General features: G+C 38.0%; 2 protein-coding genes across 3 annotated transcripts in view; both read left to right on the top strand.

Annotated features, from left to right (window-relative positions):
- The window catches only part of PIP4K (phosphatidylinositol 5-phosphate 4-kinase), a 101896-nt gene extending 80541 nt beyond the window's left edge, over positions 1-21355 (top strand). Inside the window, exons 6-10 of one of the 2 annotated variants that reach the window (XM_068385604.1) lie at positions 3659-3789; positions 11127-11295; positions 20169-20282; positions 20461-20590; positions 21225-21355. In XM_068385604.1, coding sequence (XP_068241705.1) covers positions 3659-3789; positions 11127-11295; positions 20169-20282; positions 20461-20590; positions 21225-21235 — 555 coding nt within the window. In that variant the 3' untranslated portion in view covers positions 21236-21355. The remainder of the gene's footprint in view (positions 1-3658; positions 3790-11126; positions 11296-20168; positions 20283-20460; positions 20591-21224) is intronic. The other variant, XM_068385605.1, reaches the window with a different exon arrangement.
- LOC137652295 (uncharacterized) overlaps positions 1-21707 on the top strand; it is a 133190-nt gene that overhangs the window by 97846 nt on the left and 13637 nt on the right. The window lies entirely within an intron of this gene.

The raw sequence follows: 21707 nt of genomic DNA, 5'->3' as shown, positions 1-21707 counted from the left end.
TGCATATATTACAAACCTTTTGTCCTTTAAAATAGGCTATATCTTCAGTGGAGCTGCAACGGTTGTCGTATTCATTAAATAGCGCGACTCAGCCCCATTAAAACTGTCATTTTGTGATTACTTCAAACTCTTTTATCTATTTTTTTCTCAGTCAATTTCTTTCATTTAAAAAAGCCTGTGAAAGGTAATATCATCTACAAAAACTGGAAAGAAGAAATTTCCTTAGCATTTTAATTTTTATATGTATTTTATCAATTTAGAGAAAAGTTTCCATTGTGACTTCTTCATATAGAAGTTTTTTGTTTTTTGACAAGTGATTTTCCAGATTGTAGGCTATACAATTCCCTATCTTTTCCTGATTGAATAAAAAATCAGTCTATTAATAAAAAAAGAATTAGATATCACTTTTCTGCAAAAATATAATCTATCAACCACAGCATTGGGATGGGTGTAGCCTACACAAAAAAAGAACAAAAGGGGACTTTTCTTATCTTTGTTCCTTCCGGTCTGATGAGGGATTCAGCCGAGTTTGGTTGGTACTACTAGGGTGCCACAGTCTACTCTCCACTGTTATCCACCTCAGTGAAGCTTCATATGTTGAATCACCTACTGCTGCTACCAGAGAAAACAGGCTTCGAAGTATTTCTGGGTTATTTAATCTCCATTTGTATGCCCGTTTTCTCCTATCCAAAGGTATAGCTTCCCATAAACATAAATAAATGTTACATGTACCAAATGTGCATAGTTGAGCAAATTGGCTAACATAATATATTCTCGTCCGTATACTTTTGTGGTCAGATTATATGCTTTTGTTTTTTTGTTCATCTTCTCTGACACTCTATGCATCTTTCTACATAATCATAAAAATTACAAAATATGTAAATGAGCAGAGAAAGAAATAAGACGAATATATGTGGAGAAAACTTTTAATTATGAATTCAATATGTTACATGAGAAAACTGATAATCTATTCCTCAGAAAATCATATAAAATGGCTGAATTAGTGTATATGAGATACCAAAATATCTTTCCTTGGAATTTTTGAAGAAAAAATTATTCCTTGGAATTTTTGAAGAAAAAATTAATATGTATCCAAGTCAAAAGAGGGTCGTTTAAGGGACCGGATGCTATTGCTTAAATATATCAAAATGAATGTTTAGCTATATGACAAATTATTTACATTATAAAACATATTGGAAACTGGAAATAGTAACATTCTTCTAGCCAAAAATGCAATGATACTAATTTTGAGCATTCCAACCAATTGGTATTGAATTGTGCTCCTTAATGAAATAGTTAACCCTTTTACCCCCCAAGGACGTACTGGTACGTTTCACAAAACCCATCCCTTTACCCCCATGGACGTACCGGTGCGTCCTTGCAAAAAAATGCTATAAAAATTTTTTTTTCATATTTTTGATAATTTTTTGAAAAAATTCAGGCATTTTCCAAGAGAATGAGACCAACCTGACCTCTCTATGACAAAAATTAAGGCTGTTAGAGCAATTAAAAAAAAATATACTGCAAAATATGCTGAGAAAAAAAATAACCCCTTGGGGGTTAAGGGTTGGAAATTTCCAAAGAGCCTGGGGGTAAAAGGGTTAACAAGGGGTGGTGACTGCAGTCCAGTAGCCCCGTTCATTTTCCTATCAAAGATTCTTCACTTTTGTCTTTGCCTGCAACAATTGCAGACATTCTGTTATGTCTTATCCTTAAGTAGGTCGTATAATTAGCTGTTAGGAAATTTTTTGTTACTTTCCTCACTCCTGTATGGGAACAGGAAGGATGACATGTCTAGAAAAGAAAATAACCTTCCAGTTTGGTTCTAGAGGACTTCTTCCAACCAGTGAGTGATTTTCCCTATTTTGAAGAATGAAAGCTATGTTTATGGTTAAGAACAACTAACATATTAGAAGTAATTTATATATTTTACAGCTCTTTAGAATAGATTTCCCACCTCAAAGTCCTAGGCCTAAGACAGAGGTGATTAATCTGTGACAGGCTAATGAGTGGGAATTTCCCCTTGTGCCACCAGACTCAGGTTTGTAAAGCAAGGAAAAGTAATTATAACTTGAAATTTTTTTATTTTTCAAAGCTATAAAAATCTGAGTCATTGACAATTAAACTTTCCACCCCAAACACTCCTCTGAGCCTGGAACAAAAGATAAAGAATGAAGAGACTTTGACAGGGAAGTAGGCGGAGCTACTCTCCCACACTCACTATTTATCATCAACTACTGTATTTCTCGTGTCATAAGACCCACGTTTTTTTCCTTAAGAAATACCATAAAAAACACCCTACGTCTTAACACTAAGATAAAGTTCTATAGGGAAGTTTGATAACCCTCAAATGTCCCAGTTATGACACAAACACTCATACTCACCAGACATAAAGTATAAGCCTACAATTATCATTTGTATGTAAATTAGTTTATTTTACATGCACTTTCTTCAGTAAATAAAGGTAACAAGATATTTGTTTTTGTTTTGGTGGTCAGCTGATAAATTTGTCAACATCATCTACATGCAAACATGCCAACTAATGGTATCCAAAAAGTTGTTTATACAGTATTTATCTATTTTCTCATCTTTAGTTGATATTTTGTAATAAAGCATTGTTTTTGTAATAGCTGAGTTGCATGGATTCATAAATAATGCAGATAGTTGTTACTTAACAGAATCTTGAAAAACATCTCTCATCCAGTTGAGTTCATTGTTACCAAGTTAGCTGTAAACTAACTAGGTCTAGAGTCACACAAACATCAGAAAAAATAGTCCACCTTGTGAAATTTCTCAATAATTGGCAGCACTGCTTTCATGTAAACAAACACTTGAAAACATTGTTACAGTGGTAGCAACTATGACTTGTTTAGTGGTTTTTTATATTAATATGTAATAAAATTGGGTTAGCAGCTAATCTATATTTACTTATCACATCTAGTAATATATCCAATTTAAGAAAATTTATTGTGACGCAAAAACTCACACTAGAATCACCGACTAGGAATTACTGCTATGATAGGTTGGAAAACCTCAATTTGTTTTTTTCCAAAAATTCTTTAGCTAAATATCGGTGGGGTCTTACCACGTATAGCTTTTTATGACACAAGAAATATGGTATCTTCTCAACAAATTTCAAGTCATTCCAGTTCTGCTGTAGACATTCTTTATTAAATCCATATAGCTTGGAAAAATAAAAATTACATTTAAAATTTATTATTTTTCCCTGATTATGCTGACCTTGAACTCTCCTTCTGCCTGTAAAAATTTAGGAAAATTTTAGGACTGAAGGTGAGCACTTGTAAAAGTGCTTGCACCTACAACCTGGTCTAAAATTCAGGTCTGCTTGTAAATGTTTGAACAGCTTTATTCACTTATTTCTTTGCTCCCTTTGTATGATTTTAAAATTTTTGTTTAGCCGATCATTTTGCCTTAAAGAATCTCCATTCCTACTCTTTTCTTTTTCATTTCAGCTTCAACTTCTGTATGAATACACATTAGTTTACAGTAAACTTGTTTGATGTAACAATTCACAACTTACATCTCTTTATATTTAGTTCTTTCACTTTCCTTATACCACGTAGAATAACTATTTGTATTTTTGTAGACTTCAGTGAAGATGTTTACCCGGAAACTAATATTTATCTCCATTTTTCAGTATGTAGTGAGTCGTCATGGCAAAACTCTTTTACCACAGTACCTGGCTATGTATCGACTGACTGTAGAAAACATGGAGACCTATTGTGTGGTTATGAGAAATGTCTTTTCAACGTTCCTTCCAATTCACAAGTATGGATGTTTTTTTTGTACTCTTATGTACATTGTTAAACCTTAGTATTAACATATTGTTTGGTGTACTAGAATTTAGGTATTAACATCTTAGTGTGCTAAGCTGTAGATATTATCATCTTGTTTGGTGCTCAATACTAGTTGCTAAGTTCCCATCACTGATGAATATTTTTATTTGACTGCAAAAAGCTAATGACTCCATCCTTGTCCAAGTTTTTAGAGTTGCAAGCACACTTTCTATGCAGTGAATCGGGCAGCTTTTAAAAGCAGAGCGACCTAACTGTACTTTAAATAGATTATGCACTGTCACAATAGCTACAATGGATCTTGTTAGTTTACTGTCTCAATTTATCAGCAAACTGATTACTTGTATTTAGCCTTTAAAGATCGCTAAATCATTCTCGGTACTTCAGCCTATTTAGAAAAAAAAAAGAAAACGTAATCTTATGGTAATATTGTGCATGTATTGGGAATCCCACTGTCTCAGGCAGCTAAATCTCTCAATATTGTAGTCTGCGAATACATCAAGCTCTTTTGTGAACACCCTAGACATTTTTGCAAATCATGTGTTTTATTGGATTTTTAATGGCTTTCTTGTCTAAACACTTATTTTATTGCTCTAAAGTTCTGTCATATGGATACAGCTCCATATCTGATGTTTAGAACTTTTATTACGGCATCTTTGAATTACAAGGTAGATCCTTTTATATCAGATAATCCTATCCTCCCCTCCTAAATAGAGTTTAGAACAGTATCATTTGTGTGTAAAGTGATTTTTGTTCTGGCACGAATACAAAACCCCTTTGCTCTTTACAGTGGATATTATTTTGGGGAATAATATCAAGCCTCGTTATTTGCGATAGTTAGGTTACAGACACAGTTGCGAAAAGCGAAAATTTGCGAATGTTACACTAGGGTGAGCTAGCTCTTAACCTAAAAAGTCACTGCCCCTTGCCACAAGCGGGTGCCTGAGTTGATGATTAACACAGTAAATACTGCCTAATAGTTTTAATTTTGTTTCTACAACAGATATTAATCATACGTACAGTGTACAAAACAATTGCATACATGTACACAATGTACTGGACACAGTAAGGTTACAGTACAGTATTGTACTAAGGTAAAGTTCACTGATTCATCATCATCCCCTTACTGTTCTGTATCCCCTTACTGGTCTGTATAGCAAAAGTTGTTCCTATCTAGTAATAGTGTACACACACACACACACATTCTCTCTCTCTCTCTCTCTCTCTCTCTCTCTCTCTCTCTCTCTCTCTCTCTCTCTCTCTCTCTCTCTCTCTCTCTCTCACACACACACGTTTATATAAGAAAGGTTTATCTTCAACAGGATACACCAGTTCGAAGTGCTGTTCTTCGGCCTGTCCACAGCACCTCAGGTTTTCACACGGCTTTTTTCCCTGGTGTTGACCTGTGCTCACAAGAACGGCATTCGTCTACTTCGGTATCTAGACGATTGGCTGATTCTAGCGGACTCGATGGAGATCCTTCTCCCACATCGAGACAAACTTCTCAAGTTTTACCATGGTCTTGGTATTGTGGTAAATCATAAGAAGTCCTCTCTGCTCCATACTCAGAACCTGGTATATCTCGGAGTGAATATCGACACATAGCTAGGCAAAGTCTTTCCCTCCTTCGACAGAATACAGAGACTGAAACAGGTAATCAACCCGTTTCTGAATACAAGGCAAGCTACCTTCTTGTCACTGGCAAAAGCGACTGGGTCACCTGTCCTCGTTGGAGAGGTTGCTGCCCAACAGCCATCTTCGTATTTGTTCTTTCTAGTGGCAAATGAAGACCTTTTGGTCTAAGCACAAAGACTATGAACCTCTGGGTTCCGATAGGGTAAGAGCAAAAGATAGACCTGAGTTGGTGGGTGTCAGACTGCAACCTCCTTAGTAGATTAGACCATCATTGATGCTCTTTACAGATGTGTCAAAAGAAGGGGAGGGGGCTCACATGTTCCACCACACGTCCTCCGGACTGTGGTATGAGTCCTAGCGACAGTGTCACATAAACCTCCTGGAAATGAGAGCAGGTTTTCTAGCCCTAGCTATCGAGACACTCTGTGGTACTGATGAGTGACAACAACACAATAGTGGCTCACGTTAAAAAACAAGGAGGTACTTTTTCACAGCTTCTTTGCCCTAGCTGTGGAAATGTTGAGATGGACAGAGGACATCTTAGGCTGATTCATTCCAGGCAAGAGGAATGATCTGGCATATAAACTGAGCAGGAAGACAGATAGTTAGCTTCGAGTGGTCTTTGGGTCATTAAAGTGCTATAAAAGCCCTGACTATGGGGTTCTCCAACAATTGACCTCTTCGCAATGCTCTTATTATTATTACTATCCAAGCTACAACCCTAGTTGGAAAAGCAAGATGCTATAACCCCAAGGGCTCCAACAGGGAAAAATAGCCCAGTGAGGAAAGGAAATAAGGAAATAAATAAATGAAGAGAACAAATTAACAATAAATCATTCTAAAATAAGTAACGTCAAAACAGACATGTCATATATAAGCTATTAACAACATCAAAAACAATTATGTCATAAATAAACTATAAAAAGACTCATGTCTGCCTGGTCAACAAAAAAGCATTTGCTCCAACTTTGAACTTTTGAAGTTCTTCTGACTCAACCACCCGATTAGGAAGATCATTCCACAACTTGGTAACAGCTGGAATAAAACTTCTAGAGTACTACGTAGTATTGAGCCTCATGATGGAGAAGGCCTGGCTATTAGAATTAACTTCCTGCCTAGTATTACGAACAAGATAGAATTGTCCAGGGAGATCTGAATGTAAAGGATGGTCAGAGATATGAAAAATCTTATGCAACATGCGTAATGAACTAATTGAACGACGGTGCCAGAGATTAATATCTAGATCAGGAATAAGAAATTTAATAGACCGTAAGTTTCTGTCCAACAAATTAAGATGAGAATCAGCAGCTGAAGACCAGACAGGAGAACAATACTCAAAACAAGGTAGAATGAAAGAATTAAAACACTTCTTCAGAATAGATTGATCACCGAAAATCTTGAAAGACTTTCTCAATAAGCCTATTTTTTGTGCAATTGAAGAAGACACAGGCCTTTTATGTTTCTCAAAAGTAAATTTACTGTCGAGAATCACACCTAAAATTTTGAAAGAGTCATAAATATTTAAAGAAACATCAATACTGAGATCCAGATGTTGAGGAGCCACCGTCCTTGACCTACTTACAATCATACTTTGAGTTTTGTTAGGATTCAACTTCATACCCCATAATTTGCACCATGCACTAATTCTAGCTAAATCTCTATTAAGGGATTCACCAACCCTAGATCTACATTCAGGGGATGGAATTGATGCAAAGCGAGTAGCATCATCTGCATATGCAACAAGCTTGTTTTCTAGGCCAAACCACATGTCATGTGTATATAGTATGAAAAGTAATGGGCCAAGAACACTACCTGTGGAACACCGGATATCACATTCCTATAATCACTCGCCATTACTGGATCCCCAGGCCATCTGGCAGGATGCCTTCCAACATCCATGGGACAGGTTGGATGTTTATGTGTTTCCCCCATTTTGCCTTGTAAGACAACTCGTAAACAAATTAAGGGCATTGCAAGATCTCTCAATGACCTTCAGCTCCAATGTGGCAGCATACAGAATAGTTCCTGGACCTGCTCACAGATGCTCCGAGAGAGCTACCACTTCTTCCTGAGCTACTCAAACAACCACGTGCAAGAATATTCCTCAAAGCCGTAACTTCGCTATGACTTCATGCCTGGAGGTTATCCAGCATCTCCTCTCAAAGAGAGGCTTTTCGCAACCAGTTGCGAAAAGGATGTCTGGATACCCTTGTGAAAAGGATGTCCGGATACCTCCTGGCTAAGTGGTCTATTTTTTATGGTTGGTGTCATGGAAGGAGTGTCGCTCCTTTCAAAGCCACTATCCTTGTGATAGCAGAGTTTATTTTATATCTCAGGGAGGAAAAACTCAGCTCAATCTTGACGGTAAAAGGCTAACGCTCGTCCTTAACCCTCGCCTTTAGATTGAAAGGAGTAACATTTCCTCCATGATGAAATTGTCTCTCCTCATATGGAGCTTTTAGTGCTCTTGCCCTCAGTCGGAAGTGAGACCTCCTCCGCGGAACGTAGTACATATGCTATGACCCTTGAAAGGAGCACCTTATTAACAATTATGTCAATCGTCAGATCGTAACTTAACACTCCAGATGGTGTTTCTGCTGGCCCTGGCCTCTGCAAAGAGTCAGTGAACTAAATAGTCTATCAAGCATCCTTGCCCATTCAAGGGGGATGGAGGCAGTCGGCTTCATCCCTGAGTTTATTGCCAAGACTCAAAATCTGGCTGTAGCTTATCCGAGATTCTGGCCCTTATGGATTGAGAGTCTACATTTTGTAACGGACAATCTAGATCAGCTATTATCATGGCTTATTAAGGAGCTGAGATCTTATCTCAAAAGAACCACAGGAGCTCGCCCACAGACTAACAGACTTTTCGTCAGCACAGGCAAGGGTCAAGAGGAAAATAACATGCAATAGTATCTCCGCTTGGATTAGGCAAGTGATAGAGAGCTCCTGTTCCAAACTCTTATCTTCAGACTAGTAAGACCCAGAGCTCATGACATCAGGGGTATAAGCACATCCCTGGCATTCAAATAGAACTTCTCTGTGGCGCAGGTATTACAAGTGGGCGTTTGAAGCATCAAACAACCTTCACAGCCAACTACTTGCAAGATGTAACCCAAAGAAACCTGGACACATTCTCCATAGCCATAGGTCTTTTGGTGGCTGCACAAAACATGGTCGCAAGCACTCCGGCTCCCTTGTAGGACAAGTAGCAGCTGGTTGAGGGCAGATGTTACCCGGTGCAAGACTAGAATGGATGTGCGAGTGACTGACCTTTTTGTCTTTCTTTCTCCCCTCTCTTGGGGTCGAGGAACTGCGAAACTTGACCTTTTTGTCTTTCTTTCTCTCCTCTCTTGGGGTCGAGGAACTGCGAAACTTGACCTTTTTGTCTTTCTTTCTCCCCTCTCTTGGGGTCGAGGAACTGCGAAACTTGACCTTTTTGTCTTTCTTTCTCCCCTCTCTTGGGGTCGAGGAACTGCGAAACTTGACCTTTTTGTCTTTCTTTCTCCCCTCTCTTGGGGTCGAGGAACTGCGAAACTTGACCTTTTTGTCTTTCTTTCTCCCCTCTCTTGGGGTCGAGGAACTGCGAAACTTGACCTTTTTGTCTTTCTTTCTCCCCTCTCTTGGGGTCGAGGAACTGCGAAACTTGACCTTTTTGTCTTTCTTTCTCCCCTCTCTTGGGGTCGAGGAACTGCGAAACTTGACCTTTTTGTCTTTCTTTCTCTCCTCTCTTGGGGTCGAGGAACTGCGAAACTTGACCCTTTTGTCTTTCTTTCTCCCCTCTCTTGGGGTCGAGGAACTGCGAAACTTGACCCTTTTGTCTTTCTTTCTCCCCTCTCTTGGGGTCGAGGAACTGCGAAACTTGACCCTTTTGTCTTTCTTTCTCCCCTCTCTTGGGGTCGAGGAACTGCGAAACTTGACCCTTTTGTCTTTCTTTCTCCCCTCTCTTGGGGTCGAGGAACTGCGAAACTTGACCCTTTTGTCTTTCTTTCTCCCCTCTCTTGGGGTCGAGGAACTGCGAAACTTGACCTTTTTGTCTTTCTTTCTCCCCTCTCTTGGGGTCGAGAAACTGCGAAACTCTGCAAGCTGACCTCTAATTACAGGTGGGTATTATCATCCTTTTTTTTTTTTTTTTTTTATCCTGCTGCTTCCTCCGGTGCCTTAGATGACCGCGGAGGTAGCAGCAGTAGGGGAGTCAGCATTATGAAGCTTCATCGGTGGTGGAAATGTGGGAGGTTGGGCTGTGGCACCCTAGCAGTACCAGCTGAACTCGGTTGAGTCCCTGATTAGGCTGAAGGAACATAGAGAGTAGAGGTCCCCTTTTTGTTTTGTTTCATTGTTGGTGTCGGCTACCCCCCAAAATTGGGGGAGGTGCCTTGGTATATGGATGGATGGATTATCATCCTTTGTGCAACCTGATATATGCATGTATAATTATGTCCCCGATATCCATGTGAGGTGGAATCAGGCAATGTTTAGGTTAAATGTAGAATTTAGCTCCAAATATTATCTTACCTGGTGAAGTCACATTGCTGAGTTCTCACACATTCACTTGATTGCCTAGGCCGTGAAATCTCTCACATATTCTAAGAATTAACGAGGTGTCAGGGTGTATCTATTAAACTCGTGTGAAGCACACATTAACACCTTGGGACAGTCTCCAGCCAGTAGGTTTTATGATTTCCACCCACCTAAGGGTGAGTCTCCACTGTAAAGAGTGAAAAGGGTTTGTATTTCTGTTGAAAAAATGTCAAATTTTTAAATGATTTGTATTTTTCCTTGATATATAAACCTTGAGCTCTTTACACATACCTGACCCGCCATCACCTAATCCCTAGAAAAGTTCTGCCTGCAATTTAAAAAGTGAAGTAACTCTACGGGTAACGAGCCGTTGGTAATCATACCTCGCTAAAAAAACCTTTTGGGTAGTTTTCAGAATTCACCGAAACAACATACACTGTAAAGAGGTAAAGGTTTGTATAGTTAGGTAAGATACAAATTATTTCCAAATTTGTCAATTTTAAAAAACACAAATGTTTTTCTAATAGCAGAATGTCCTCAACTTTCAAACATTTTGAGAAACAGATAGGTATCTAATTGAAATTATAAATCTCAGATATTTGTAACAAAAATTATGAATTTTGAAAATTGTGCTACTCCGGAGTAGTTTCAGACGCCACTGTCGCTAATGGGGTCAGCACTGACCTCATTATTCAAATTTTCTGTTTGCTAAACGTGATTGTCATAACAGTTTGTGATTTACCTCATGTACATGGGATAATAAATACTATAACAAAACAATCTATGATATTTAATACAGTAAGCAAAAGGACATTTGCAGTTAGGTTTTATCTACCCTAGGCCAAAATTTAGCAATTAATGACTTACACAAGGCTTCTTGGAAACTATCAAGTAGTTTGTAGTTGAGGACCTTCTGAATTTATGTTCATCAAAGCTGCAATGACACAAATTAGGACTTGTTTGACGTTTAGGACAAGTTGGTCTGCCCATACCTGTGCTATACTCCACACCTTAGGGACGCTTCTTGTCTTGGTCATTTCATGAAATGGAAACAGTTAGTGAAAGAAAGGTTTATATATTTTTGAAATACTGTAGTTTAATATTTATTAGAAAAAAATGAAAACTCATTTTATCAAATGGGAATACTTTTTCCAGGAAGTACGATCTTAAAGGCTCGACAGTTGACCGCGAAGCATCAGTGAGAGAGCTGGAGAAAGATCTTCCAACTCTCAAAGACAATGATTTTGTCAAGGATGGAACTAAAATTTATATTGGTGAAGAAGCCAAGCAGCAACTTATGGAAACATTAACTGCCGATGTAGAGGTAATGTATTGTTGTGAATTTGTGAGATTTGTTATTGTTCTCACAAGCTTAATATATCATGAGATGAATGTCCATATTTCATGAGCAATTCCTCATTTCTCCACAAACTATCTACAGTGTACTAGCCATTGTCTTACTTGAAGTTTAGAATAGATTTTAGCTAATTTTGTCTTTACTTCTAGAATTAGCTATTTGTTCTTGGTCACCAGTTAGTCAGCAATCATGCATTTAACCAAGGTCGATGAATTGAACAGTTTAATTCTTAAGGAGGTATCATTAAAGTGTGCCATGAGTGGCATACGCAAATTATGTAGAATTGTAGATCTTTTACGTGGATGCAACTTCTTTCCAATATATGTATTAGTAAGTGAGATGTGAATGAATAGAAAATAGCCTTTTTTTTTTTTTTAAGCAAAAATTTCAGATTTTCTGACCTACTTATGTTGTCCTTTTTCATTGTTACTACGTAACAAATAAAGATAAGGAAAAAATATAATTGTAAAGCCAGTTGAATTTCCAATAAAAGGAATAAATAAAGTGTAGAAGATAGAGTAAGTTTTGCAATTTGGTTTAGGTGTTATGATAATGTTTTTTGTATAGAAGCATTAATACTTTTACGTTTTATATACCATATAAAAACATAAAGAATTGGCTTTTTAATTATGTATGAGACATGTATATTACAATTATTTACATACGGACAAACCCCCTAGAAAATGTTTTCTACGAAAGCGTGAATTGGTTTATAAAAAAAAAAAAACAAGGCAATAAAGTGTCCACGTGGCGAACAAAGCACATACATAAAAAAAAATTCCAATGAAACTAAAAAATGGCTGTGCATGCCAGCAAATGCAAAATGAAAATATATATAAGCAAAATATATAATCATATATATACACAGTCAAATACAAAATATGTCACATGGGACACAAAGACTAGGGAAATGGTGTCATTTTCTCACAGACCTTATAAAATTAATGTGTTTTCTCATCTTTATATTTACTTTGCATTGTTCTCTAAAATCACGTGTAACGCACTTCGAAATAAAATTACCCATAAATTCAGGAAATATGGCAAAACAAGGTGCAAACAATACTGTACATTAAAAAATAATAGGTCACATTGGAGATCATCATAGGCCTGCTGCGCATGCACTGCTACTTCCCATTTTCTTTTAGGCTCCACATGTCCCTCAACCATCTGCTGTCTTGTGGTGTGAGTTTTGTTTTCCTTTAGTGACTTGTATTGACGCTGAATTTCCCCCAAAAAATAAGTTACGTGTGTCACGGCAATTCACGTCATCGTATCACTTCGGCCAAAAATATTTTCACGTCATTGAGTCACCGGATCACCAGAGGGCTGAGCATTCAGCATTGTAGTTAGCGTATTGCTTGTAGCACTATCTTTTGATGAAGATTCTATCAAGACAACTTGATTAAAGGATAGAGAAACAAAATGTGTGGAAAGGGAAAGAAGTATTATTGTTTGGGCAGGTACTGTTTCCCTGGTTTTCCCCCTTCCCCTGCTGCCTCCCCCCCTTTCTTCCTGTCTTTCAGGTTACATCTTTTCTCTGTGGAACAAGGTAGTAGTTTGAGTGTTTAAGGTTTAAAAGCTTTTATATTGATTATTTAAAAAGGGAGTTTAAATTTGAGGTTACTTATTTATTAGCCATGTTGTGCAAAGAATTTGTAATACTTATTCTACTTTGAGGTACTTAAATATCAACATGTCCTTTACCAGACACTGAAGACAGAGCCTTTTTCATTTGAAACTTATTTCCTACCTTATGAAGTACCGTTTATTCCGTAACTGAAATACAAACCTATGCTATTTATTTAGGGGTATTACTTTCTACGAAGCTGAAATGACGAGCCATTAAAATTTAGCGAGGGTTAACTACGCACACCACTAATTAGAGGGAGGGGGGGGGGGTTAGCTTGCTACCGCTCCCACTCACACACCAGTGATTTAGATCACTTTACTTTTGGCTCGGATGGAGACCGGCTGTATCCACTCTTCCTCCTCCCCTATTTTGGACTGCCATTAACTTTTGTGTATTAACTTGCTTATTCTTATACATATGTGTGTGTGTGTATATATATATATATATATATATATATATATATATATATATATATATATATATATATATATATATATGTAGGTATGCATATATGTATGTATATCTGTACATTTATCTATTTATCTATATATATATATATATTATATATATATATATATATATATATATATATATATATATATATATATATATATATATATATATATATATATATGTATGTATATGTATATATATATACATATATATATATGTGTGTATATATATATATATATATATATATATATATATATATATATATATATATATATATATATATTTATTTATATATATATATATTTATTTATTTATATATATATATATATATATATATATATATATATATATATATATATATATATATATATATATATATATATATATATATATATACAGTGGTACCTCTACAAACTAATTTAATCCGTTCCACAACCGACTTCGGGTGTCAAAAATGTTCGGTTGTCGAAACGAATTTTCCCATAAGAATACATTAAAATAGGATTAATCCGTGGTTGCGCCCAAAAACCTATGATAACTCCCAAATAAATTACTACACATAATTAAACATGACAATAATGCACACTAAATTAGATAATAGACATGTAAAAAAGAATATTTATAATGAAATAATAAATAAGAAACGGGGTTTTAGCGTCACTTTACCTTAAAAGTCCAGCGCAGGTGTCTTTCTTGCTACGCAGAGAGGAGACGGACGGGCGGTGAGGAGGTAGAGAGGGTGACTATGTACACTGCCGTAACTTATTCTAACTTAAACTAAGTGAACTTTAACCTAACTTAGTTTATTTTTTTTTTATTTTTATATTTTATATATTTTTTTACATTTTCTTTTTTTCTTTTTGATGATTAATTTAAACACTTTCACTCTCTTTCTGTTTCAAGATTGTCGAGATCGTCGACATGTTTCGGCCATATTCTTTTGCAAGTTCACTCACGTGGATGCCATGCTCATGCTTTTCAATAGTTCCTTGCTTTACTTCTAAAGAAAGCATTTCCTTCTTCCTTTTCTCACCACTACCACTACCACTTGCGAAACTAAGCCTTTTAGGACCCATGATTTACGTAAAATACCGTAAAGGGATGAACATAAAAAATCACGATTAAAACACAGTTAATAGCGGAACGCACAGGGCACAACCACACGAAGCCGACGAGAACAGAGGAAGGACCCAAGCCACGCTAATTGAGGGTCCCTCTGAGGTCGAAGTGCTGCCTTCTATCAGCGGAAATAAAAAATACATCTGGCGCTATGAGTACCATCTTCGTATACGGGTATTGTTTACTTCGGGTGTAGAGTAGGAACGTGTTCGAATTGTACTTCGTGTGTCGAAAAATTCAGATACAACTGGTATGACGAAAATTGCTTACTTCGTGTGTCGAAATAAAATTCGGGTGTAGAGCCGAAAAATTGCTTGAATTTTATTTCGGATGTTGGAAAATTCGGATGTAGATACGTTCGTATGTAGAGGTTCCACTGTATATATCTATCTACATAAATATATATTATATATATATATATATATCTACATAAATATATGTATATATATATATACTGTATATTATTATTATTATTATTATTATTATTATTATTAAATGCTAAGCTACAACCCTAGTTGGAAAAGCAGGGTGCTATAAGCCCAGGGGCCCCAACAGGGAAAATAGCCCAGTTAGGAAAGGAAATAAGGAGATAAGGAAAAATAGATCATTTTAGGAATAGTAACAATATTAAAATAAATATTTCCTATTTAAAATATAAAAACTTTAACAGAACAAGAGGAAGAGAAACTAGATAGAAAAGTGTGCCCAAGTGTACCCTCAAGCAAGAGAACTCTAACCCAAGGCAGTGTAAGACCATGGTACAGAGGCTATGGCACTACCCAGGAATAGAGAACAATGGTTTGATTTTGGAGTGTCCTTCTCCTAGAAGAGCTGCTTACCATAGCTAAAGAGTCTCTTCTACCCTTACCAAGAGGAAAGTAGCCACTTAACAATTACAGTGCAGTAGTTAACCCCTTGGGTGAAGAAGAATTGTCTAGTAATCACAGTGTTGTCAGGTGTATGAGGACATAGGAGAATCTGTAAAGGATAGGCCACACTATTCGGTGTCTGTGTAGGCAAAGGGAAAGAACCGTAACCAGAGAGAAGGGTCCTATGTAGTACTGTCTGGCCAGTCAAAGGACCCCATAACTCTCTTGCGGTAGTATCTCAACGGGCGGCTGGTGCCCAGGCCAACCTACTACCTATATATATATATATATATATATATATATATATATATATATATATATATATATATATATATATATATATGTATATATATATATATATGTATATATATATATATATGTATATATATATATATATATATATATATATATATATATATATATATATATATATATATATATATATATATATATATATATATATATATATATATATATATATATATATATATATATGAGCTTAACTCTGAAAGCTCTATGGTTGACCCCCTTACAGGATTGGTCATCCAGCATAGAGTGACATGTATCGCCACTCCCAGCTGATTGCTATGCGACAGCTTAGGCTGGTCTCGCCAGCACTGTTCCTTTCGTTTTCGAATGAACCACCGTCACCTTCTCCCCACCCCTTCCATGTCTAGTGGTTGGATTAGCAGGCAGCTTGTTTTGTCTCTCATCATCGAGAAACCCCCAACTGTTTGGACGGAAGCCAGCAGAAAGAGTTTTACATTCAACTTTAATTCCTTTTGGCAGGTCTTGCCTGCATTAGACGGTAGTTTTCGCACTAGCAAGAAAGCGTACGATGGCAACCCCATACTGGAAAGCGGTTGATGGCAACCTAATGTATGGTCTTGTTGAGCAAACAATCATATACGAGACTACACTCTTTTTGGGAAACTCTTGTTCCTGAGATGTTTTACATATCTTCAACGGGCGTTGTTGAAACTTTATAAAGGTAGTAAGAACTCCTTCCTGGCACATGCGTTCTCTCCACACAAAACCATCAGGTTATTGTCACTTACATGGTTTCTACCGATTGAGTGAGTCAGCCGCATGCCATCATTGTACCCCTGGGCACAACAACTTCTCGTTTTACACGATAGGCTTCTGAGACTTATTTATTTTATCCTTACATGGTTATTGTCTCAAGTATTTAGTCCCAAGGGAGAAGTGTTAGCTTACATTTTTTAACTATTTCAACTATGTGGGCATCTTTTTATTACGTTTACGAACGTTACAAACCCCTCCCTTAAGTGAGCCAGACAACTTTGTGTATGAACGTTGGCAAGCCCCTCCCACAAGGAGGATAGGCAAACCAAAGGAGGAATGATCGCTACAATAACTATATTTGTTTGTGGCCATATGCGCTCACATCATAAAAAAGTACTATAGTTAGTCGACTATCAAATTTTCCTTTGTCAATAATGTTGCGATTCGTCGCACAGACATTATTCCGGCAATCGAATTCGTTTTCAAATGTTTACCCAGAGGCAAAGGTTAAGCATACGCCAACGCAGATGGGCAAGTACACATGCGTGCAAGCGATCTTTCAGCTAACAAGGGCTATAAACCATCTTGCAGTTAGAACTCCATTCTAATAAGCTGTAATGACTATATCCCTTACCAAAACCAGGCTATACATTACTCATCTACCTTCCCGTAACCAGACATACTGTATATATGATCTGCCTTCATAGGTTTGTCCTTCCTTTCTTTCCGATTGAGGTCTTAGTTTCTAAGGAATACTCCGACCGAAAATTTCTCATAAGTATATCTGATACAATACTTATGCCAGTTTTACTGATCGGAGACGAAGAAATACAAACGTTCTTTGGCTTTCTTAAGAAAGAGGAATCTCGGTTATTATTATTATTATTATTATTAACTGCCAAGCCACAACCCTAGCTGGAAAAGCACAATGCTATAAGCCCAGGGGCTCCAACAGGGAAAATAGCTCAGTGAGGAAAGGAAAAAAAAGGAAAATTAAATTTCCAAGAAGAGTAACAACATTAAAATAAATATCGCCTATATAAACTACAAACACTTTAACAAAACAAGAGGAAGAGAAATAAGATAGAATAGTGTGCCCGAGTGTACCCTCAAGCAAGAGAACTCTAACCCAAGGCAGTGGAAGACCATGGTACAGAGGTTATGGCACTACCCAAGACTAGAGAACAATGGTTTGATTTTGGAGTGTCCTTCTCCTAGAAGAGCTGCTTACCATAGCTAAAGAGTCTCTTCTACCCTTACCAAGAGGAAAGTTGCCACTGAAAAATTACAGAGCAGTAACCCCTTGGGTGAAGAATTGTTTGGTAATCTTAAGTGTTGTCAGGTGTATGAGGACAGCAGAGAATATGTAAAGAATATGCCAGACTATTCGGTGTGTGTAGGCAAAAGGGAAAATGAACCGTAACCAGAGAGAAGGATCCAAAGTAGTACTGTCTGGCCAGTCAATGGACCCCATAACTCTCTAGCGGTAGTATTTGTACGTTCTCCGAGTTCCGGACACGACTTTAATTCGGGCTACGCCCGTATGCTTGTCCTGCTCACAGGTCTGTGTTACTTGTCCGTAGGTGGACTTAGGCACTTATTGCTCGTCCAACAATAGATTGAAGATACATCTCAATCTTATTAAACTTCGGGAGTAGTTGGTTGCATTCAGTAATTACCGACTGGTCTCTTGTCTGGAAGGCGATCTCTAAGGAGATTATCTGTAATAACATAAGCATTACTGGCTACCTGGTTTACCGATTTGTATCATTCTTACTCGGCCAACCCCCACTAGATTGGTGGCACTTGGAGGGAGAATAGGATCCCCCCCTTCATAGCGGAACGTCTTGGTATCATCTCGAGATGTTTTTTCTTGCTACACAATCTCCCGACCCCTTGGAATGAACTGCAGATGGTGGGTGGCATAAGAAAACCTCTGCATACAGTCCAATCTTCTCCCCTCCCCCTCTGGAACTGATGCTCTCCTCAGATGCATCAAAAGAAGGGGAGGCATATGATGCACCAATCCATCTTTGTCCTTTGGCCCGAATCAGAAAGTTACCAGCATATAGCTCTCTTAAAGCATCATCTAGCTGTAGAAATACTCAGATGGACAGAAGACAGCTAGGTGTCCCTTCCGCTCGCATCATTCCTGGCACCAGGAATGTGCTTGCAGACCATCTGAGTAGGGCTACTCAGATAGTGGGTTCCAAGTGTCTTTGAATCATCTAGTAGCCAACAAATTCTTAACTTTGTGGGTTTCCTCGACTGTGGACCTGTTCGCTACGGCCCTGAACTTTAGGCTCCCGCTCGACCGTTCCCCAGTCACGGACCCCCAGGCTCTCGAGCAAGATGTATTTCAACAGCGGTAGGACAGCTCAGATGTGTACACATTCCCCCTGTTCAGTCTGGTAAGAAAGTCCTCAACCAAGTCAGAATAAGCAAGAACTTATCATGACTCCAATAGTTCTGCTATGGGATCACTCAGAATGGTTCCCGGAACTTTTGCATCTTCTGAGGGAACTTCCTCCATGACACGTTCTACTAAAACAGTCACATGCCAACGTTTTCCACTAAGCCATAGCTTCGCTTTGATTTCATGCCTGAAAACCGTCCAGCACCTCTTCTCTCAGAGGTTTTTCACGAGTTGTGGAAAGGATGTCTAGACAACTCGGACGCTTTTCAGTGTCAGTCTACCAGCCGAAATGGTCGGTCTTTTGTGACTAATATTGTAGAAGGGGTATCACTCCCCCAGATGCCTCTACTCATACAATTGGCTTGTCTCCCATCGGAACTTAAACCTCCTCCTGGGAATGCAGTTCGGGTCCTCCAGTCTCTGAAGATCTCTCTCTACGAACCCTTATGCCAGGCAACAGATCGCTTCCTTATATGGAAAGTGGTTTTTCTACTTGCTTTGGCTTTGGCCAAGAGTGTTAATGAGTTAGCTGACCTCACGTCATTGCAGGTAAGACTCATTTCCCTTGTACCTCCTAAGTATGGAATACTGTAATACTTTTTTACGTCACCACTACCTCTTTGAGGGAGGTAGGGTATTGGGTAAGTCTTAAGAACTCTAGGTCTTGTACTTGAGTCCCTATGTTAAAGACAAGCCACACTGCTAGTTTCAATATCACACAAGCTTCTGCAGGCTGCCATCAGTACATTAACCTTATATCAACACTTGATTTTAGTGAGGGTAGGGCTCCTACCACAATTGATCACAGATCGAAATAGAGAGAACCCCGGGTCATGACCAAGGCCAGTTTAAAGGTTGCTCATGAATGGCAGAGGCAAGGGATGACTTCCTCCCTCCTAGGAGTGAGTCATCCCTATGAATAGTGGAGGGTTTGTATTTGTGGCGGAACAAATAATAAAACTGGAAGTACTTTGTATAAAGCCTAGCATACAAACCTTGGAGCTACTTATACAAATCGTTCTGCCACCCTGTCCCCCAAAGAAGTCCTGCCAGAAAGCAAAGTGGTTACTCTGCCAAGAGGTGTGAGTGAGCGGGGTAGCCAGTCTACTCCCCTCCCCACCCGCTAACTAACGGATAGAGTAGTTATTCCTCACTAAAATTATCATGGCTCGTCAATCAGCTACGCCGGAAGTAATACCCCTATAAATAGCTCCTGGTTTGTATCTTAGGAAAAATACAAATTACTTTTTAATTTGTTTTTTTGGTGTGTTTTCTTTGCTTTGAAGAAATATTAAATAGATATTAGAATGGTAACATGTCTTTTCAGTTTTTGATGAGGTTAAACCTAATGGATTATTCACTACTGCTTGGGGTTCATGATGTAGCAAGAGCCGAACAGGAGGGCGAAATGCACAATGAATCGGAAGATGATGTAATAGAGGCAAGTAAAATGAAAGTTAATAATTCTGCTTTGCATTTTAATTTTCCTTGTATACCTGTGATTGACCATTCTCTTTTAATGAAACACTGTAAGAGTGAAACTATCCTCACAAAAATAATAAATTTTTTTGTTACATGCAAAACTGAAACTTTTATTTCATGAGGTTTTATTTTTAAAGGAGGAAGATGATGAATGCACTGGTGTTCCAACGCCACCAGACTCCCCACTCACAGCTGCTAGAGAGCGTGCAGCAAGTAATGGTGCTATCAACCCAGATGTTGAAATTTATGCCATTGAGAGTAATGATAGTACGTACTGTACTTTTTTTTTAATGTATTTGTAGTAGATAGTTGCTATATTTTTCATTTTCTCATTGTCCCTAAGATTGAAAATATAGGTCACTCATATTGACCACAACTTGAATGAATAATGTAATTTAACCTTGAGTGATTTTGCCATGGTATGTGACAAGCCATATAACATGTAGTTACTACTAAAGGCAATATGCAACATCTCTTCTAGGCCCAGATATTACTGTCTAACTTCTTGAGTTTTTTCTGTTACAATTTTACTGATCTCTTAAAACTGGATTCTTTGGGTCAGCCTTATTAGCGTCAGGAAAGGTAACAGAGTGGTTCTTGAAAATACATAAGAATTTTAATTTTCTTGCGATTACAGTATTGTATAGTATCATGAAAAGCCTTAGTTGCTCCTACGTGAAATATAAACTATTGTCCTCTTCAAGTAGGGAATTTGTTTTCAGAGCAAGTGGGACGGCTGTTGAATCATTTAATAAGTAGTTAAACGACAGGGTGGAGCGATGGTTAGTAGTCCCCCCTCCCCCCCACCAGTAAAAATCTCTTCACTTGTGCTTTTGGCCGTAACTAGGACAGATGCACTATTTTGCCCTTAATCAAACTTTTCCTTTTCTTTTTCTTTCAGGGAGTGAATAGTGGCTGTTGATTATGATATGAAGCAAGACACTCCTTACACGCAAGAATGGACTTTACATCCAGTTTTAATTAAACCGGCTATAGATCTACACACTGTGCTTCTTACTAGAGGCATGATTATTTGCAATCATCCCCATGTGCCAATACCAGAAAGCTTCAAATCAATCAATCAATCAATCAATCCCCATGTGCCAAGTGTAGGTCGTGGCCTTCTATGCAGTGTTGGGTATATACTTTGAGGGGGAGGCTATTATCACTCCTGCTTTTACACCCCTAGCTCAGTGTATGTGTCTGGTGCAAAATGCCCTCGGAGCTACATCAATAGCTTTCAGGTTCTGGTGGGGTTTAGGGTTCCCCACTGTTTTCCGCACCCCAATGGAGGTCGGAGGCTCTTTCCTGGTGGTGCTACTGCTCGACACCCATCACATTCTCTATACCTTGATTATTCCTTTCAACTTTATCAGTGAAGTCG

This window comes from Palaemon carinicauda, chromosome 13 (assembly GCF_036898095.1).
Source record: "Palaemon carinicauda isolate YSFRI2023 chromosome 13, ASM3689809v2, whole genome shotgun sequence".
In the NCBI taxonomy this organism is placed as follows: domain Eukaryota; kingdom Metazoa; phylum Arthropoda; class Malacostraca; order Decapoda; family Palaemonidae; genus Palaemon; species Palaemon carinicauda.
The sequence above is the reverse complement of the archived record's forward strand: the minus strand, read 5'-3'. Positions and strand labels throughout refer to the sequence as shown.